The sequence below is a fragment of the Aythya marila genome, assembly GCF_965140915.1.
Source record: "Aythya marila genome assembly, chromosome: 5".
Lineage (NCBI taxonomy): Eukaryota > Metazoa > Chordata > Aves > Anseriformes > Anatidae > Aythya > Aythya marila.
The window spans coordinates 36,290,710-36,311,642 of NC_139046.1; the positions used below are offsets into that span (position 1 = coordinate 36,290,710).

The 20,933-nt window shown below is 41.0% G+C and overlaps 1 protein-coding gene across 5 annotated transcripts in view; it reads right to left on the reverse strand.

Annotated features, from left to right (window-relative positions):
* Nucleotides 1–20,933, reverse strand: part of SMOC1 (SPARC related modular calcium binding 1) — a 123,977-nt gene that overhangs the window by 30,311 nt on the left and 72,733 nt on the right. For 4 of the 5 annotated variants that reach the window (XM_082762680.1, XM_082762679.1, XM_082762677.1 and 1 more), the window contains exons 6-7: nucleotides 16,888–16,977; nucleotides 12,615–12,695 (exon numbers count right to left, since the gene is read on the reverse strand). In XM_082762680.1, coding sequence (XP_082618806.1) covers nucleotides 12,615–12,695; nucleotides 16,888–16,977 — 171 coding nt within the window. The remainder of the gene's footprint in view (nucleotides 1–12,614; nucleotides 12,696–16,887; nucleotides 16,978–20,933) is intronic. The other variant, XM_082762678.1, reaches the window with a different exon arrangement.

The window sequence follows — 20,933 nt, forward strand, 5'->3', positions numbered from 1 at the left end:
CAGATGATTATTTTTTCAATATTGTTCTTCTGTACGTGTTTGTTTTTTATTTATTAAAAAAAAGAAAAAAAAAGAAAAAAAAGGAAAAAAAAAAAAAGACTAACTATGACACCAAAACCAACCACCTTGGAGAGATCCCTACATCCTTAGGAGTCCTTCTTCCAAATCTGAGGGCATAACCTCCCTCTGCGCTTCTCCCCAGCCCTACTGAACCTATGGGAATAGCCTAACCCCAGAGCCATGGGCTACTCCTGAGCAGGGCGGATTTGCTTCTCTTTCCCTCTCTCTCTTCTTTTGACCAGAAATTCCATCTGGACCAGAGAAACTTTTCCCATGGAGTTCCCACAAAAAGCTTCAGTTTTAATGAACAAGCATTCATCGGAAGGGGAGGAAAAGGTCTTTTACTGAAAGACTCTTGACCAGCCCCTATTGTTAGTGCTGCAGCAGGGACCTGACTTCAAAATGCCATTTCAAAAAAAAAAAAAAAAATCAAATGCCTGCCTCTCCCAAATTTTTTTTGTTCAGCTCTGAGCTCTCCCCTGCATCAGGAACTAGTGCAGTACAGAATGAAAGGCAGCAAAAGAGATATCTGGTGCCAAATTCCTACTAACATCCTGTGCCAATCCAAAAATAAGGGCTAAGTGTCTTTGTACCTCAGTTTTCCTCCCAGTGAGAGAAAGCATTTGTTTGTCTCCCAAGGAAGCTTAATTTAAATGAGGTTGATCTTTCATTTTTATTTAGCCTGTTGTTACACTGCTCTGACAAAGAAGAGGAGCCTTAAATGGGCTATTTTAACATATCCTGTTTACCAGCTGAAAGGTGCTTGCATGTTGCTCTGATGTGAACAGGACTGGGTGCGCTCTAGAGCAGGTGCCTCAGTCCAGGTGTGGAGCTCACAAAGGCTGCAGGCAGGAAGCACAGTCTCATTCCTAAGAGAAGGTTCAGCACAGGTGGTATCAGCTACCCAAATCTGCACCCCTTCCACCTCGGAAAGGAAAGAGAATGTGAAAAGCCTTCGGTATGCACTTTCACAAGGGCTGGCAGGGCCACCAAAGAAAGGCAGTGAATAGGCACCAGCTGCCTGTCCCCAAAGCAGGGATATGGGTGGAGGAAGAGAAACAACCCCTTCTGTGTTTACTAGGAGCACAATGACAGCTGAGCAAACACAGCTCATGAGGATAGCATAAATCTCTCCTCACCTCTGTTAGCCATCAGCTCTGCTACCCACTCCACCCTGTTCTGTCTAGGACTGTAGTCCTTCCAGGGTATTCTGTTAAACATAAAGGTAAAAAGAAAAGCCTTGCAGGTGCTCCCACACTATAACAGTTGAGCAGTCCTTGCTTTTCCTTAACACTCACCCGATTTCATTTCTCAAGGTGTAAGGCTACAGAAGAAACAGCGATTACTACATGTTCCAGCGCTGAACAAGCACAATGCAAAGTTTCAACAGGTGGCTTATAATTTTAAAAACAGATTGTTCCAAGTGGCTCATTAAACCTAAGCTGCCAGGGAACACATCCCTCCCCTATTTTCATTCTGCTCAAAGCGATAGAGCTGCCCTGCATTCCCTCATGATGTTCATACCTCCCCTCTAGCCTGAAATAAGGAGGAATAGTTGAAGGAGTGAAGCACTGTCCCAGGGATGAGAGTTAACCTGCTGAAGGTAGAAGCCACCCTTCAGTGCCCAACACATGCTCGCTATGCAGAACCTGTGGGCACTAAGTGCTGCCCAGCTAGGAAAGGAGCCTGCTCCACAGTTTCTAGACCACATAGGAATAAAGATCCATGGCTGTGTATCTTGAAACCTGTCCCTGCAATTCTAACTCAACTGTCATTCAGAAAGAGCTTAGACTCTTTCTACCATCCTTCTGTCAGTCACAGAGTCCTAGCCCTCCTAGAGCTGTAGCCAGACTAGCAGCAGAAAGAAGACAGTGCTATTTTATGGCTACAGTACATCATTCTGGCAACAAAAAAAAAAAGTGAAAACATTTGCATGATCATAAACAATGCTTTAGACAAAGCTCTGAATAAATTCTAGTTCATTAGAGCATATTATAAGTTGTGTCACTCTTATAAGCAAATGAGGGAAATGGACATTACATACAATTACTGTCAAATAGTTGCCTAACGCTGCAGGTTAAGAAAAACATGCTCCAGGAGGCAAAAGCTCTCTGTGAAATAGTTCCCTCTTATTAAAAAAGATTATTAGATGTGTCTTGCATCAAATTCCAGTAAGTGGCCACTTTGGTTAGTGGAACATAGCGTCCATTTTACAGATGAAAATTCAGGAAAGAATTCAAAGTCATCTTGACAAATGGTTTGAAAGCAGTACGATCACAACTTACAAGTACAAAGCAAAATAACCAGGAAAGAGAAATCCAATGTGTGGAAAGGAAATTACTGGCAAGACAGCAACACTTGGAAAAAAATGGTTTAGGTAGACCGCAAAGAAGTCCGCAACTTCATGACACTGCAAACAACTGAAGTCAAAACAGGTAAATCTAGTTGTGGGATGTAGTGACAAGGGCCTCATACATAAGGAACAGGCACTAACAACTTGTGAGCCTTTAAATCAGCGCATGTCCACCTCTGGGCAATGCCCGCTGAGGGAGAGGTGGACCTTTTGGCAACAGTGCAGAAGAGAGCAAAGGGAACAGGCAGAGGTCTAGGAAACTTGATCTATGAGAAAATGCTGAAAGAATTCCATTTGTTTAGTCTAGGGATGACATTCAGTCTTCTGAGATTTAAAAGCTGTTATATAAAAAAAAGAGAGATGGTCATAGATCATTTTTTTCTTCCCCAGGGGTAGTTCAAGTAGCAGTCAACTTACTTGGAGAAATGAGATTTAAGGTTTGATATAAAAAAGCCCTGGTGATAAACTGATCATTGAAGGAGGTGAAGGAACCCTGTTGCCGTTTTAGGCACAGGTTGCACAGAGCTGCCATTATCTGGGTATAATCATGAGTCAAATCAGGGTGGAACAAACTGTGCGACCTCTTCAGGTCTTTCCCGCTCTTCTCACAGAGAATGGTAAGCTCCAGCAGATCCTACATGCCCAAGGCATTCTCTTTAAAAACACAGCCTAAAGTCTTCAAGGGATTTGAGCAGGTTTAAGTTTGCAGGCTTCGGGGTCTGATCTTCCTAAAGCATCTGGCTGCCATGTACCGTATGACAGCTGTAGCTGTGCAATACCCTCACGATGACAACAGCTCCCAGTCTGAGCAGGGAAAGTTGGCACCAAAATGGAGGGAGCCCTGTTCAGTTCTTTACATCGGGACAGTTCCTCAGCAGTAGAAATGCTTCCAACCTTAGACACCACTCTTGTGAATTTGAGAGGAAGCTACCCGGAGTCTGTGGTTTCTCTTCTCCAACTCCTCTTTTCCATTCCACATAGTTTCTAAGCCCTGTTAGCTTGTGGTATACCTAGCTTTGAGATAAGCCACCTGTCTTTGAACACATTCATTTTCCCTACACTTCTTTCTCATGGCACTCTTTCCACACTAAGGAATGCTACTCAATAAAATGAGAAGCTATAGGTGTTTCCACCAGAGCCTTAACCTTACCGGGAAACTATTTTCACTTCCACACCTGTTTTTAATAGTACTTGGAACAACCAGCATGGCAGTTGTTGGAGACCTTGCTTACCTCTGCTGGCTGGACTGTATGAGCACAGCATTTTTACAGTTTTGTAAGTGCATAAATATAGGGCACCAAATAGAAGCTTTTAAAAACTGTCACAGGCAGGTAAGAAATACTTCAGACCAGTCTACCTAATTACAGTAACATTCCTCTTTTGTGCTGGTGAGCAAAGCCACGGAGAAAGAGACAAGTGTGTTGTCTGATGAGTCTTTTCATGTACTGACAGACCGGCTTTTTCCTGCAGCATTTAGCACTGGAGGAGGAGACACAGGGAACTGCCTCTGACAGGAACACTAGCACTTACTCTTAAACACCTAGCTTGAACCAACCTGTCTTTGGGCAAAACATTCGGGCTTTGAAAACTCAGTGACCTAGTGTATGGGATTTGGACATAAGAGAAGCTGCAGCATATCAGGGCCTGTTAAGTAAGATGAGACGGGAGTCTGATGATGCCAGGAGGATCACATACGTCCCTGCATTACAACTGGTAAAACTGGAGAAATGCCTTTCCATTCACCCGGAGCAAGGGTAGCCAATTTAACACATCTTCCTTCCTCATGTGCTCCAGGAGATTGAAGGCTGCCTTGCTGTTTAAACACACAGTCCCATCTCTTTGCCTGGCTCTTAGTGTAGGTCCTCTGCACGCCCTTCTTTCCTGACTCTTCAGAGACAATTCCTGGGATATTCTACCAGATTTTTCCAGCTACTGTTGCAACAGACTGAAAAACATGCAGCTAAGACACCTTTGAACTGTACCACAAAATGTCCTTGCTGATCCCCACTGACCACTTTATTTTGGTAGCCTAGCATAATGCCAAATATGTGAGGACCGCAAAGAGAAAAAGAACACGAGGATGGCAGCTTTTACTCATGCCCTCCGTGCAGAAATATGCACAGAACTCTTACAACACAGCTCATAGCTCTTAAAATGAGGCTTTGGAAGTAATGAGACCACAGCCAACATTTACCTCAGATATTCCATGATGTTCCTCCACAAGCTCTACTGATATTCCTGCAGAAGGTTCCCTTCTCCCCTTCATCTACTCGCTCCCTCTCCAAGACCCACTGAAGTCTAGAGCCACTTCTCCACCCTAAGGTGACCACTAAAAGGAGGAAGGTTTCACAGGAGGGACAGGGTTTTCCAGGGGTTTTGAAACACAGCTCTGCTCCTTCATAGCCTTGTGCTCTATTAGGTGATATCCACAGCCTCCTTGGACAACGTCAGGGACAGCAGACGCTTTTGGAGATACTGTTCTGTGTACCACTGAACCTGTTTTTATTCAGTTGGCTTCCTGCAAATCATTTGGGTCCTCAGTTCTATAATCATCAAACACCACCAGGGCTTTTGGTTTTAGGAGAGGCCTACTAGGGCTACACTGTTCCAGATGGAACCTAGAGCGGAGGTCCAACCATTACTTTTAAACCACTCCTCCTTATCCGTGGCACCTTAGAAATGCCATGGTCTTTCTCTTGAAGTTGACAGGAACATTCTAAGAAAGGCAGGAAATCAATGTGCCAGTAGGTATAGTCTACCCACAGGCATCAATATGTGCTCAAATGGATGTCTGAGGTGCAGATCCACGAACAAACCTGTGCCAAATTGTGGTAGTATACACAGTGAGGAGCTCCTCACTGCTAAGGACACCGGCAAATCAATGCAATTCTTTCATATAAACTTGCCTCTGCTTAAAAGCAAAACAAACTTCACAAAGTTGTCCTCTCCTCTCTCCATTTCTCCCTGTAGGCCCAGGTTGTGCCTGGTGCTGCACTCTTTCCTTTCCTTTTCCCCTCCAAATCTTTGTTGGTTTAACCTCAAATGCAATTGGTGGTGGGTTTTTTGTAGGTTGTTGTTTTTTTTTTTTTTCCCTTTTACCCCAGCTTCTTACATCTTTGCCACTTACTGCCCCCCTCTTACTCCTCCCTACCCACTCTCCTTAACTGGCAGCTGCAGAGTAGCAGCCATGACTCCATGTCTAGAGTAATTTGTTTTCTTTCTTTGGGGGATCGGGAGGGGGGAGTGACTGAATTCTTTGGGAATGATTTATCACAGCACTCAGGGGGAGCTTCATTTATTTGCCTAGCTGCATATGGTTTAACACCTACGGTTGCATGCCAATTATTATACTATGTTATTTTTCCCACTTGTATACTTTGCACCTTTTCATAGAGCAGATTAACTAGTCCCCAGTGGCACGTTATTTATGGCTTTGTTTGCAGGCTGTCTGGGAAGGGTCCTGGTCCTTGATCGTTCCATTCTCCCTGCTTCTTCTGCATCCTACCTTCTTCACCACACCTGTCACAGTGAGGCTGTGGGAGAATCACGCTTGGGCACGACCTCTGTCAGACCTTCTCAGGACCTCCAGGGGAGAGAAAGAGACTCCTGTCCCCCCCCAGAGCAGTGGTCAAGGGGATTAGTTGAACCACAGATGGAGCAGCAGGACGTGAATGAGAGAACAGAGAGAATAAGAGAGAAACAACGCTGCATTTTATGGGTTCCAAGGAAGCAGGAACTCAGCGGAGAAGAATAGAGATCTGCAGTGTAAATTAGATGGAATTAGTAAATTCATACTCAATGTGAGCTTCTCCTGAGATTGCTTCATTTCCACTGCCTAAATTAAGATGAATTCCAAAACAAAACCAACCAACCAAACCAAATCAAAAACACACACAAAAAAAAAAAAACAAAAAACAAAACACAAGCCACTCAGAAAAAGAAAGGGTGAGAGGAAAATCATCAAGGTTTGAAGATAAATAGTTCTGGCAGGTGGGACAGTGAAGTGACAGGTTTTAGTCCAATAGTTCTGACAGCTCAGAGGAGGACTATATCGGGAAGCACTGACTCAAGATGCAGGACAAGAGCCTGCAGACAGTAGGAAAGGCAAAAGCTTTCTGACTCATTGGTTCCCTTTTATGAGTCCTTGTTCTAGACATCACTGACAAATTTTTTATTCTTTAGATATAGGGAAGTTCAAAAGTCACTGTTCCCAGGTGTTAAGCCCAAATCAGAGGAAGGCACCAAAACATTCAGCAAGAAGGGCTGCAGTCTACATTAAGATGTCATGCCCATGCACCAAAATGCTCCAATTCCAGTGTCACTAAATCGTACTCAAATGTCACTAAACCATATTTGTGTCTGGCTACTTCCCCTTCTCAACCTACTTTCTGCTAATGTGACATCAACTTTTGATTCTGCTTCTCTCCTCCACTTGATGGCCTGACCAACACTAACCAGCCCCAGATTTTGGGGGAAAAGCCTACAATCCTGTAACAGACATTTGGACAGTAACATTAACACACCTGGTACATAGAGACAGCCAGTCATTTTGCAACTAACACAACCAGTTTAGTAGAAGCAGAACCTAGGAGAAAAGCAGGAGGAGAAGCAGAAGCCCATGGTCTCACATGCCTTTAAATAATGAGGTGGGAAGTGCCATGTGCGAAGACAGGAAGGGATAAGCACAAGTGAGAAACTGCCCCCATTCAAAACCAGTGCTTTGCTTTTTGAGAGCCTCAATCTGAACCTATCTCTGGCTCCCTGGTCCCTGCACTGTTCCAAGTGTCCAAGGCACAGACTCCTTGTTAATGCATGGAATCCTAGAAAGACTCCATATGCCTAGGGAAACAAATTTCTTTTTCCTAGAAGCAACCACTATCCCTGTTCCTTAATAAAGGCATGCAGAAAAGTGGTATCACTTCCTAGATGACTACTAGAGAGAGAGTGGTATTTTGGGGTGCTGTGTGGGTTTTCTCATTTTTTTTTTTTTCTCCTCTCCTGCAAGAGGGGAAAAAATTTATGGAAAACAAACAAACCAGAAAACCCATGTCCTGGAAATACATTTGATATAATTACATCCCACCTCGCTGTGCAGATCTTTGGAGACAAACTGCACTGTTGTGAGAGCACAGAGGGTCCCCTTCAGGTAGGGTAGAGAGTGCACTTCTACTTCTTGCAGGGAACAAGTGGCTTTCAAGCTGTTTTTCCCTTTGAGAAGCCCTAAAGTTTGGGCTCCAAGTAAACTCAATTGAAAAAAAAAAAAAAAAAAAAAAAAAAGAAAACAAAAATATGAATACCACCATTTTTATTTACAGTTATAACCCTGTCCACGAAGAGCTCCTGACAGCAGAAAACTCTGTCACTGGAAAGCTGTCACATCAGATGCCTTGGTGCTTGGGTGCCAGAGCCAAACAGAAGAGGCCACGTGAAGTTGGCTCGCATTCAACAAGCAGGATTTTGAAATAAACAGCTACTTTTCTTCACCACCACCACCCCCTTTTTTTTTTCTTTTTTTTTTTTTTTTTAAACTAGGCACACACAAACCTGTCTTCAGCTGCTAACCTTAATATATTACTCATTCTTCCTTTCAAATAACGTCATGTTCAAAACCCCAGTGACTGCAGAATATTTACTTGAGGCTGCTACTGCTGGTTTCTCTAGAGCTGTTTATTTTTCCATGCATGAGCTCATTACATCACTCTGTGGTTTTCTTAAAGGTTGTCAGGGTACTCTGGATACAGGCTGGAATCTCTTGCTAACCAAAACCAAATCACTAAGTAGCACAAACGGATTTGGAGATAACCCAACTCTGAAAATGAGGAACAACCATGAATTCTTCAGTGGAGATGGGGTGCTCCCAAACAAGCTGCCATTAGATTTATTTTCTTGGAAACGGGATTCATTATCAAGTGTTTCCCTAGAGTAAGAACTGTAAAAGAATAATCATTTGGACTGTTCCAGGCTGGAGTAGGCTGGTGAGAGGAGGTAGGAAAGCAGCAGCCTGAAACAGTAAAAGTAGTATGAAAAGGCAATTCCCACCCAAACTGTTAGGAAACGGCCATTGCAAAGTTGCGGTCTGTATCTCTTCCTGCTCTGGCAGTGTTAAAAATAAATGACACATCACAAAGAGAAGTGCAAAATAAGAGGCTTAGTTTGGGGGATGCATATGTGCACACAGGTGTGCACGTTTGTAGAAGGTGGAAATCAAACTGAACAAACAAAAATGTTTTTGTCATCTTGCACAGCAAACAAATTATTTTGTGTTTATCTAGATCTTTCACCTACCCCCAAAAGAAAAACTTTTGGGTTTTTATGTTTCATAAAAAAACGAAATGACTTAGTTTGTAAGTGTAGAAAAACATCAACAGTTCTGCTACTCAACAGTACAGATGTTACAGCATGTTCACATTTTTGTTCCTGCCTTTGGCCAAGACAATTTTAACCTGCATCTCACCCCAATGAGAAAGATCTATTCATTGTTCTTTAAGGTGGACTGGGGTAACAGCACTAGCAATCGTGTTTTACTTAACACAGAAAAATTCACTAGGAAAACACCTGGAGACATATGGATTCTCAGTCAAATGCTCTGATCAACAGACTGGTCATTCTGATTTTCCTGATCCCTAGCTTAATTAATATTTACACATACTAAGCAAAAAGTAAATGCTCCAAAAGAGAAGACTGTTTCAGGAGAACCATTTCTGCTCACCAGCACTAAATGGAAGGCAGAACACTCAGATTTCAAATGCAGCTCTTGTGAGATACAGACTACATACGCAATGAGGATTGCAGGAAAAAGCAGGGATGTCACCGGTTCTGCAAAGCTCAGCTCTCTGCTAGTTGGTTCACTCTGATGGGATGCAGGAAATTCTGACTCAGACTGCTCCCAGTAGTGAGAAAGGGTCCTATCCATCACCACTACCAAGATGGATACAACAAATTCCTCAAATCTTCCTGACTTCCTCACTCCTGTCAGGTACATGGCCACACCAATGTTACCAGATACAAGGCTCATTCACAGGACAAGGCCTGAAGCCTTGCTGTGCAGTCATTAACCATGCTGGAAGCACTCTGGCTTTGTGCCTTGTTCTTTGGGAGAGTTAAAGGTCTGAGGAGAGCATTCCAAGCTACTCAATTCCTCTCCCTTACTTCTTTTTCTTCAGTAGATACTCAGCAACACACCACAGGCTCTAAAGTCAGATAAAAATGTCTCTAAAACGTGTGGTTATGTAGGTAACTTATTCAAAGGTTATTCTAAAAGCTTCCACTAAAGCACAATATTAACAGGAAAGATAATGACAAGTCACAGCGCCTATTTGTCTCAATATAATACTTCTTACATTCTCCCCACGGTTGATATAGTGATGGTGTTAGCTTTCCAGAATGTCAAATAGAAGTGCTGATTAGAGAGTAGCACACAAGTCTTTTGACAGTAGTTATCTACAGGACTTCTCTTCAGCTGCAGCAGACAGGGCTACGTAACCACCACATGGAGGAGAGAGATCAGAGTTAAATGTTTCAAGTATACAAATTTGAAAAAAGGGCAGGCTTTCAAAAAACTCAAGACTACTGAAAAAGAAGAATTAAAAGTGTTAGATTGGCTATTAAAAAAAAAAAAAAAAAAAAAAAAAAAAAAAAAAAAGACAGACCCATCCAGGGAAGCTTCCTGTGGGAAGAAGTGAAACCTTTAGTGCCTAAGGCTATATTACACTATGTTAGAAAATACTGCTCTTTGTACAGTACAAACATTCTCTAGCCCTAAAGACAGCAGATTAGCTGACCTACTAGGTCTTTTCTCACTTCTAATTTCAGTCATCCCATTAAATTGCAGCAAGAGGATAGGAGGATGGATCAGTTTCAGGACAGTTAGCTGCAAGCTCAACGGCAATATACATGTAGCTGAGTAAATACCAAAAAAAAAACCAACAAAAAAAAAACAATCTTAGGCTAGCGAAACTTACCTTAACCCTTTCCAAAAAAATTAAAAAATCAGAAGTGTGATAGGCATTGATATTTCAAGCTGCCAAGGGATTGAAAACAGCAATTAAAAATACCCCTTAAATATGCACGCCCATCCCATGACATGATCATCTTCATCCAAGAGATACTTGAAGACATTTGAAAAACCTGATTCTAAATGATAATTCTTCTCACCAGCTCTTAGTTGTTTCATCCCACCAACCCTACATTGTCTTTTAACATGTACGACAAGGGCCTGGAATGAGAGGTACCAAACAGTGGGATTAGGCTTAGCTGACTGAAAGAAAGACTAAAATAGCTCACACTTCCCATCAGCTACACTACAGACCCATTTTGATGAGGCAGCATTTCTTGATATCAATAATTCACTGTAATAAACAGAGATGGCTCTGTATTTGTAAGGCCCAATGTGGAAACTTGAGTCTAAAACTGGCAACCCAGTCTCTTAATAAGATCCCACAGCAAATGAGCGTCTGTTGGGGCCACAAGAAAGGCTGAGTCAGTTGAACCACACATCTCCTTTTGGCATGCTGTAGAAACCACCTGTTATGGAATTCTTGAATTTTCCAGAAGATCATTTATTTTTTATTTGTAGCTTGCACCCACAATAATCTTGTTTGAATACAAGAAATGACATCATAACTAATTGGAGAAAAAATAGTGGAAAAAAGGTAAACCTCACAAAACGAACTTTCACAGACACAACTCTACCTTACACAAGGCAGCTTCCTAAGGAAACACTTGAACAACATGAAAGGCAGTCTACTTCTGCTCTGTTGGGCCACCAAGGGTAGAGGACAGGCTCTTTAATGAAAGACCCTCCCAGTTCTAAGTCACTTTCTACCCTCCCAGAACCAGGTTTGAGAGCTCGTATTTTCATCACAGCTACCAGGTTTGCTGCATAACAACGAAAGATGGTCTCTAAGATAGGCAGAACCCATCATTACATAGGATATTCCTATCAAACTGTCACCTTCAATTGCACCATGAATAAACTGGTTGCCCCAGTACTTTGCAAATCACCCTATGAACACCTGGTGTTCACAGACCACCCTGCTGAAAATGTAGTCAGGAGGTAAGGCAGAGCAGACCTTCTAAAATTGGGGTCTGGGCAACACTGGGTCTCCAGCTCCTAAGAGCTCCACACTGCAGTGAGACAACCACCTCACCTAACGTAGTTTTCTCCCTGCAATGTGGAAGGAATCGGAAAAGTTACAGGAATTGCTGAGTGCCATGAATGCTCTCAGGCTAATCCAGAAATACAAGGTGACCAGGTACTTCAAGCTAGTGTAATTTATCTGTTCTGGGGGCTGGAGTTATTCCCAACAGTTGTTCTAGCTATATATTGTTTTGTAAAATATATGCAAAAAGAGCAGCTGCTATTCAAACCTCAGAATAAACCCACGATTTCTTAAGGCAATTATCTCTTTTGATGTCCCTTCTACCTTTTTGTATTCTTCCACTTTAGTTAAAATATATCAGACAGAAACCTTTCTTACCCCTAATCCCCTACTTTCCTATTCAGATTGTTCAAGTCTCTTGTGATTTCTTTGACTTCACACAGTTACAGCCTCATCTCCAACCTCAAGTTTTATATCCTCGCTTCATATCTTGCTGCTTCCCCTGCTTCCCATTCATGTTCATATTTTCTTTGCTGTTATTTGCTTAGGTCTTCTCTCATCCACTCTACTACCCACAAAAATTCTCTCAACATTTACTTAAGCCCAGACATAAGTAACCTACTTTCTATTGTGAAATAAGCCTATAATTTCTCTATCAAATATCAAAAAATATTCCCTGCAGAGAAGAACCATGAAGTTTCAAGAGAAGCCCCTCTCTGTATTTTCTCAACTGCTTAGACCAAAACCACAGCAAAGATCTCAGAGCCAAATGCATCTGTTTGCAAGTCCATGAAAGACTTGATGAACAGCAAATAGAACAAAGATGACAAGTGGCTGGGATGAATTATCACATGAAGACATTAGAGCTTCCCCAGTTCTGGTCTGTGGAAACAAACACCCTTCATCACACATTTATTGTGGTCTTCTGGACACAAACAAGGATGCTATCTAAAATTCTTTTATAGCCCACACTTCAAATCCTGCTATGTAAATGCAGCAGGATAGGCTACAATGAAGAAAGAATGAAACAAGACGAGAGTGAGGAACTGCAGTTTAGATTAAAAAAATCAACTTTTTTGGGGGATGGGATGGAATATTACCTGAATTCCTTACGCTGGAGCTGTTCAGTTTGGAATCTTTGATGACCAAATGCTTAATCCACAGGGTGGGTGCTGTGATCTCTGAAAGAGAAAAAATAACTGCCTTAAAGAAATATGCTAGCAGCAGGTAGCAAATCCACACAGTCCTTAGTCATGAGGACAAGGTGCTGCCAATGGATACATGTCTTTGTAGAGATTGGCTCACCCCCTGGTGAGTCTTCCAACTGCTTAGGAGCCAGTATTTGTAAACGTGCCATGAGGTTATCTTATCATTATCTTCCCCTTCCAGAGAGGGAAGATATTGGCAAAATACCAATTATAGAGTAAAATACTAATTTTACTCTATTGGCAAAACATTATTTTCTCCCCCCATTTCCCACTTCTTAGCCAAATTCTCAAGCGTAAAGCGTTTCTCATCAAGACTTACAGAACTCAATGGTTATGTGCTATGGTAAATACTGGTTTCCACCAAAGTATGTATGAAATCCAGATATAAGACATTTAATCCAGACCTTAAATATTGTTTTAACAACCCAAGCATAGCTAATCACAGGTTTTTCAGTTCCTTAAAACAAGCAACAGCAAAACCCAAAATAAACAAACAAAGAAATAAGGGTATTTCTGGAAAGACTTAAAGGGAAATCTGTTAAAGAACTAAGTTCTGGTTAAAAAAGCACTTCTAATGCACTATTACCAAGATACACAAACACAATGTTGTGGAAGAATTACTTAGAGTTCCTCCTCTGAAGTGTTACACTCAACTTGAAAACACAGCAGAGCCTGCCTTAAGAAACTCCTTATGGCAACGACACATCAGCATTTGAATAGAACTGAGCAAAGCAGTACTTGATACCATGGGCTTGAGCTCCTAAAGTGACATTTTCAGAACTGATATTTCTCAGCTGAAACAAAATCCAGTTTCCACAAGAGCGTACTTTACATGTTAGATCCTGGAGCTGGCTTAAGGAGTTCATCTAAGAAGTTTTTAGAAGAGTTTTCCTGCTCCTTTGTTGACATTTATGTGGATCTGCTCTGCAAAGGAGAAGCTGGCTGACTACTAGAGAAACTGATTACACATTAAAAGTGCACGAAGGAAAAGTGAAGGGTATTTTTCACTTCTTAAATGTTTTTAGCTACATTGATCATAAGCCTTATTGTAATCATGCTCAGGGCATGTTTTTCATATGAAAATACAGGTTGAACACCGATAGATATCCCAGTAGTAGTAAAATTTTGCGTAACAAAGATTGCCTTATCTGTAAATTTCACTACACTATTTTATTACCAGTCATAAAAAAGTACATACATGCATAAAATACATGTACCTATGTACCTTGGGCTTTTTCTTGGGATAGCTTTATCAAATTAAACATCATGCAAAAGGTAGGAAGGGGAGAAGCACAAAAGCAGAAAAGGCCATGAAGCAAAGTGCTAGATGCAAACTGCCAAATCTGGAATGAAATTTAGCTCTGACTCTGCATTGCATGAACTGAGTACATCTACAGCTGAAAAGGAACGGATAACTGCATTCAGTGGATGTCAGAGAATGGGTCAGGGCCTCTAGATACACAGTAGAGCATATCTTTAAGCGAGACTGGAAGTTACAGAACAAGCAATCTTCAGAAAAGAAAAAGGAAAAGAAAAAAAAGGAAGTGAACCCCTTTGGAATCTACTGTAAAAATGTATTTTCAATCCAGTTAATGAGGATATTTTTCAGAATACAGAGAAGCAATCTAGATTAATAACTCCTCTGAATAACAGATCTGTGGAAAGAGAAGATTTCCACTGTGTCACAAGGTAAAGTTTACCAAAACGAGAAGATGTTCAGAGAAATTGTTATTTAGAAAATGAATACAAATTGCATGTTGAAACTAAACAGAAGGTGGTGGATGCAAAGAAAACAGAGCTTAGAAGTAAAAGAGGGAATAAAACGGGTATATGTAGTTGGGTTGTTGTTTTTTTATTATTATTATTTCTTATTTTACTTATAACTATAGCAAGGACCAGTAAAGTGCATCAGTCCCTTGTTGCTTGAAGGTAGGCATCCAAAAACCAAGTGTGAAAAAAAAATCTGCGTTTTTATTCATCTTTTGTTATCGAGTCCATCCTGGTTGCCTGACTTTGAACACGCAGATTTTCAGGAACCCAACAGATGTCTCAAGCCCATTGGAACTGAATGAAATTCAGACATTAACTCCTCTGAACATCTATGAAAAATCCAGACTTGACAGTTGAATGGGTAACTGTTCTACCCTTTTCTGTCACCTGACATCTGCATCTGACACAAAGTACAAGCCATTCCTCAGGACGACCTTCTCCAATGAAGCAGATTTCCAATGAAGCATCATGATGTGGTTGCTCAGAGTCAAAGGACTGTACAGGATAGCATCCTGAGACCTCTAGTTCAACCTTCTGCTCAAGACAGCGTGTGGTCAGACCACATTGCTCAAAGCCAGCTCAGAAAGGACATATCGCCACTTCTCTGGGCAACCTGTAACCTGTTCCACTGCCTAACCATCGTCATGGTGTAAAAGCTTTTCCTTATATCCAATCCAAACATGTTTCAATTTTTGACAGTTGTCTCATCTTCCCAACATGCATTACTGTGCAGAGCCCGGCTCCATCTTCTTGATAACCTCCTTGTAGGTATTGGAAGGCTACTACAAGGTCAGCTTTAAGCCCTCTCTTCTGTAGGCTTCTCTCTTCTCTTCTTACACATGATGTACTCAATTTAACAAATCAATGCAAATATTTTTCATAGAAGATGGGACAAAGTGTTCTTAGATTTTATCTATCACCATAAGGACCAGAAAGGGTCTGTGCTCTGCAGCATTTCTCAAGAGCTTTGCCCAGTTCTATTTGAATGACTAAAATGTTGAATTGCTCCTCGAGGAACCTTCTGAACAGGCTGTATTAACCAGACTTTAACCAGATTAGCTCCCTTCTGCATTTACTTGTCCATTCTCTCCTTCAAATATCAACGAGCACTCTCAGGAGAAAATTTAAAGGCTAGAAGCATGCTGTGATTATGAACAGTGATTGGCTTGCTGCCAGGAGGAACTTCCTTTTGATATAATCAAGATAGTCAATGTGACTTTAGTCTTCTGCTTATCAGAGAATGCTTTTTATTGTGAAGACTCTTTTTTTTCAGGAAGCTCATAATAATATTCTTACATACTTGTGATCACTAGTAGAGACAGCACCTTGCTATAAGTTTATTTTAGCATCCACAAAAAAACACCCCACCATCTGTTTTTACAAGACAGGCGGTATCAACACCACCACCTACTGTTGCTCAGTAGTTTCCATTTCTGCCTTTGAAGTGTTAAGTACAGCATTTCAGTATGAAATTGCATAGGTTTTCCCCCACTTCCTCAAGGCCTATAACTCAAAAGGGGTCACAGAGTGGTACAGACCTATTCAGCCTATAGCTCTACTGTAATGGTTGTGGGTTTAAATCTGATAAAAAAAAAAAAAAAAAAAAAAAAAAAGCTACACTTCCAAGCAATGTGCAAAACTTAAGCAGCTGCTAACAGGCCCACTCACTACCTGAGGACCAGTACTCATGCTGGTAAATATTTCTGTTTGTACATTTAAAAGGATTGGACCCTCTGCGTGGACAGCCATTTTATCCTTGTTTCAAGGCTTCCAGTGGACTGAAGTCTGGTGTTCCCTCTCCAAAATACAATCACAAAACTAGCCCGTTTGTGAAGGGAGCTGCCTTGGTGGGCCATGTATTAAGTAGGCCCACGACACTGACTTCATTTGCTTAAATAGTATGTGCGTCAATGAAAGTAATTACTAAATAAAGAAACCTCCCAGCAATTTTCCTCCGAGTCAACATTTACAGGCTGTGGTTTAGCACTGCCCTCCCTGTAGTGAAGCTGTAAGGCACGGCAGAAGTTATGAAACTCCTGGTACTGAGAGGGTGGAGATTGAGAGGGTAAGGATAGCCCAAAGGAAGTTCCCGTTTCTGGCTTGATACACATTTTTTTTTTAGCTATGACACCTTTTCCTCCAAGGTTATCCCAGGAATCTGTTCAACTGGTGTTATTGTTGGATTCCAGGGACAAGGGGAGGATGTAAAAGGATTAGGGAAAATGCCTGAGGTCCCAAGAGCACTGAGAAATTTGGATAACTTATGAGATTCACAGGCTTTTCTGCTTTGCAGGATAAATAAATTGTTTAAGCCACAAACCCAAGAGAAAAGAAAGAGGGAAGTAGTTTTTTTTCACTTTTTTTTTTTTTTTTTTTTTTTAAAGGATGCTCTTACCTTCTCCATCGAAAATAGGCTGGGTTTCCATGGTAGGTGTTGGCTTCGACCCGTCATCTGAATTGAGAGTTAAAAAGAATCGAAAAGAAACTACCATTATTGAGGTAAATACTATCTACTCTCCAGTACTGTTGAATGATTGGGATTTGTACATGGCCCGGCCAAGTCCAGAAGAAAGAGAAGACAGACAGAACAGAAACAAATTTCAAGGTTTACACTATCAGCAGCAACATTTTATATAGCAAGCATGCACTGACTAGCCTTAGACTCGAAAGGAGCCTCTCCCCGTCCCCTCTCCCTCCACAAATGACCAGCACAAATCACCTGGTAGTCTCCACTTGCTGCACTGATCAGGCAATCACCTTTTGATTTAGGTGGCTACATCCCACACAGGTCATTCCTTGGGACAGAAGAGGTCTGGTGATTGCTGCCCTGCTGGGTCTTTATTATTTTTATTCAAAAGAAAAACTACTCTGCTGAAACTTACCTGTGCAGAACCTGGCACCAGCTTTCACTGCAGAGCTGTTAGAAAGGGATGGTCAATAGCAAATCTTTGTTCTTACAATATCTGCATCAAGGTGTTCTCTAATTGCAATGCTGTGGCTATGCCTTCTAATGGAAATATGGTGGAAAAATAATTTTTCTTAGATTAGCTTTTTCATGCGCAAGAGTACTGCACGTCTTCTGACCGCAAGTCCTTCATAGTTGAATTCTTCAACCAAAACAGATTCTGTGGGAAATACAATTCTCAAAATGTAGAGGTAGACCACAGGGAAAAGCATTCAGCCTACACTCCGGCTCATTATGCCTCTGTATCACATCTACAGACCCAGCTGGGATTCAGGTTGGGTCTAGCTTCCTCAGAGCTCAGAGGGATCTAGGTTTCAAGCTCCAGCCTGGACCATCATTACACAGCACTGGAACAATGGCAGAGCATTAAGCAAGGCAAAACATTCTTTTCTCTCTTTTTTTTTTTTCCTCTTTCCTTTTTTTTTTTTTTTTTTCCTTTTCATTCTTCTGTAATATAGTGGCTTTAAAAAACACAGTTTCTAACAATTATTTCTGCATGTATTATGGGCAAAGATGACACTATGCATCTTTGGAAAGTGGGCAATAACCTACAATGGAGAACTGCCAGGCACAGTGAAAATCAGTTGGAAAGGAGCCTATGCCAGAAAAAACAGGGTGCCACCATCTCTAAAACTGTATCAGATGCACATGGCAGAATGCATTTGGAGGAATGGTAAAGGGGACAGCCCCTTGCAGAAGCTGAAGTGACTGCCCCCAGCCTTCCCTTTGTTTGTTCTGATTACACCAAAGAATGAAAAAGACTGCTGGAAGGGGATGGATAGGCAGAGATGGGAAACAGGCATTTAGACTATTTTCCCATTGAAACCTGCATTTGCAGTCATATGAAGTGAGCAGAAGACTGAACACCTCTTCCTCACAGCATGAGTTCTATGCATTTCCACATAAAGCCATCTAAGTCACAGAATGCTAAAATGTGCTGCTAATTCTACTTCAACCTTAGAGATCCACTGAAGAAATGAGCATGAGAACCTTTAAGTTATTTCCCCTCTTGTTCAATGTATTTGGTTTTATGCTTAGTTGTAAGCACAGCAAAAAAATATTTGGAAGAAAAAAAATACTTACCATTTCTCAGTCAACTCTTGTTTTATGTTTTCCTGTTCTTGGGTACTATCAGTAACATAGATAAGCAGTATTTTTTACTCAGAGTTAGAGTATGTGATCTCTTGGAAAAATTCCCTGAATTTTAATCAATTTACAGAAAAGAAGATTTCACCCTTTAAAGGAATCTTTGGATAAAAATAAATAGTTGATCTTCACTTTTTTGGGAGTTTAAATAACCTGCTCTGCTTCTACAAGATCCCAGATGGCACAAATTTTTTAAATATTTTATTATTATTATTTAGGACAACATTTCACACTGTAATGAAAAGCGAACAATATGTAATCACAGAATACTTTGGCTTGAAAGGGGCCTTAAAGATCACCCAGCTCCAATCCCCTGCCATGGGCATGGACACCTCCCACCAGACCAGGTTGTCCAAAGCCCCATGCAGCCTGGCCTTGAACACCTCCAGGGATGGGGCATGTTAACCTTTGTCCTATTGAATGACAGGCTTTACAGCTCAAGAAACCAAGTCCAAAACCAAAAGATACTCAGAGCAACTGCAAAGGTAAATAATTCAAAAGTTACATAAGAACAGACCCTGCATAAAAAATTTATTAGTAGTATAATAACTTTATTCCTATTGTTCTCATGAATGCTTCTACAGCAAGTAATTGCAGAATTGCTTTTCAGATATAAAAGAGCAAAACAGGAGCCAACAATGGAGAAAAAATAAAAATGGATGTGAGCCACAGCACTTTTATCCAAACCCTTATGTGAACTTTAGCAGAACTCAGGACAATTCAGGTTCAGGGGATTTCTTTAAGGCTCATCTCTGTCTACTTCTGTGTGTGTATAATGGGCAAATACACATAGAATAGGAATTTTGTACTTTTTTTTTTTTTATAAAGTTAGCCATTAAACTATTGAAAGGTATTAAACAGTGACAGAACAAATGCAGCAAACAGACAAAAGTACCAAACTAGCCTTTGAACTATGCTTTTATGATCATCTCACTAGGCTTTAAGAACTACACAATCGTTTTCTGACTTAGATACTAGAGCCAAATTGTCACTAAATCCATTATTGTAGCAGCACCCAGTATAGTGTTGAGGGTTTTGCAAATAGAGGGAAGAATAATCACTCCCCTGTAGCTCAAGCAAGCACAGTTCTTTCATCACACATATAACAAAAAATGCAATAGACAAGAACCCTTTAATTACATCCACCATATTTCAAAAATCAAAAGCCAGGGATATTTCTGATTTTTTTTTTCCAAAGATCATGAAATAGTCACATAAAACACAAAAATTACACTTTATTAGAAACATCCTGCTAACTTCCCAGCTGCCAGCTTCTTACTCTGAGACTAGCAAGTCTGTTTCTTAAACTGGAGAACTCTCAGTAGGGCTCAGTCCTTCAAATTGCTTTGTGACAAAAATTTTACCTGCCATTCCCTTTCGGCAGAAGAACAACTTTTATTCTTGTCTACTCTCATTGGATTTTTCTTCTCTCTCAATACACCAGTCATAACACTGGACATTGGTTCCACTGACCTGTTTACTCCTGGTAAACAAGTTCTGTTTTGCATACCTATAAATTCTGAACAAACATTTTGCATTCCTTAAGGAAGCATTTTAGCAAATAACAACAACAAAAAGCTATTTCAGAGCCCTACAATCCCTTGTGATATCATGCAAGATGAACAGGATATGGTTACTTTGGAGACAGAAGTCAGAAAGTGTGTTCATCGACTATAACCTATTACTTTCTTCAGAAAACTCTCAAATTCCACACTTTAAAGAAAGAGATGTGGAACTGCAATAGTTGCTGATGCAGAGCATGTCAAAACCAGAGGGAACAATGAGGTCAACTAAATGCTTCCTAATCCCTCTAGATGGTAACGCTTCCAGATGAGGAACATGGTACTGAAGAACCAAAGAATTTTCCTTGGCCATAGAATATTCTCAGAGCTTTGATAAGAAGTGCATTAGCATGGTTTTCTACCATGTTTTACAACCCAGCACGAATATCCACTTCCTTTTTCCAAGACAACCACTGGATACAGACAGCATCATTCAACAGAACGGCTCTTACGGGATGAGGCTTGAAAGCCACATAGAACTTTTCCTGTAGACCTCCATTTTCCTGGGTTAGATCTACAAAAGTGGAGCTGAAAGTTCTTCTGACCCAAATGGTATCAAACCAAAAACTGTTTTGTTGTTGTTTTGTTTTGTTTTTTAACCTTATCTCTGGCAAGAGCAAAATAGGCAGGTCCAACGACACTCCTTAAGCCATTTCCACAGTAAGATACCACAGCTATAAGCCAGAAGCCCACTTGCACTACTACTGTAAGGAGCTCATAAGCTTAAGAAGTGCTTTCTGTGTTAGCCTGACAGTAGCTCACAACAGT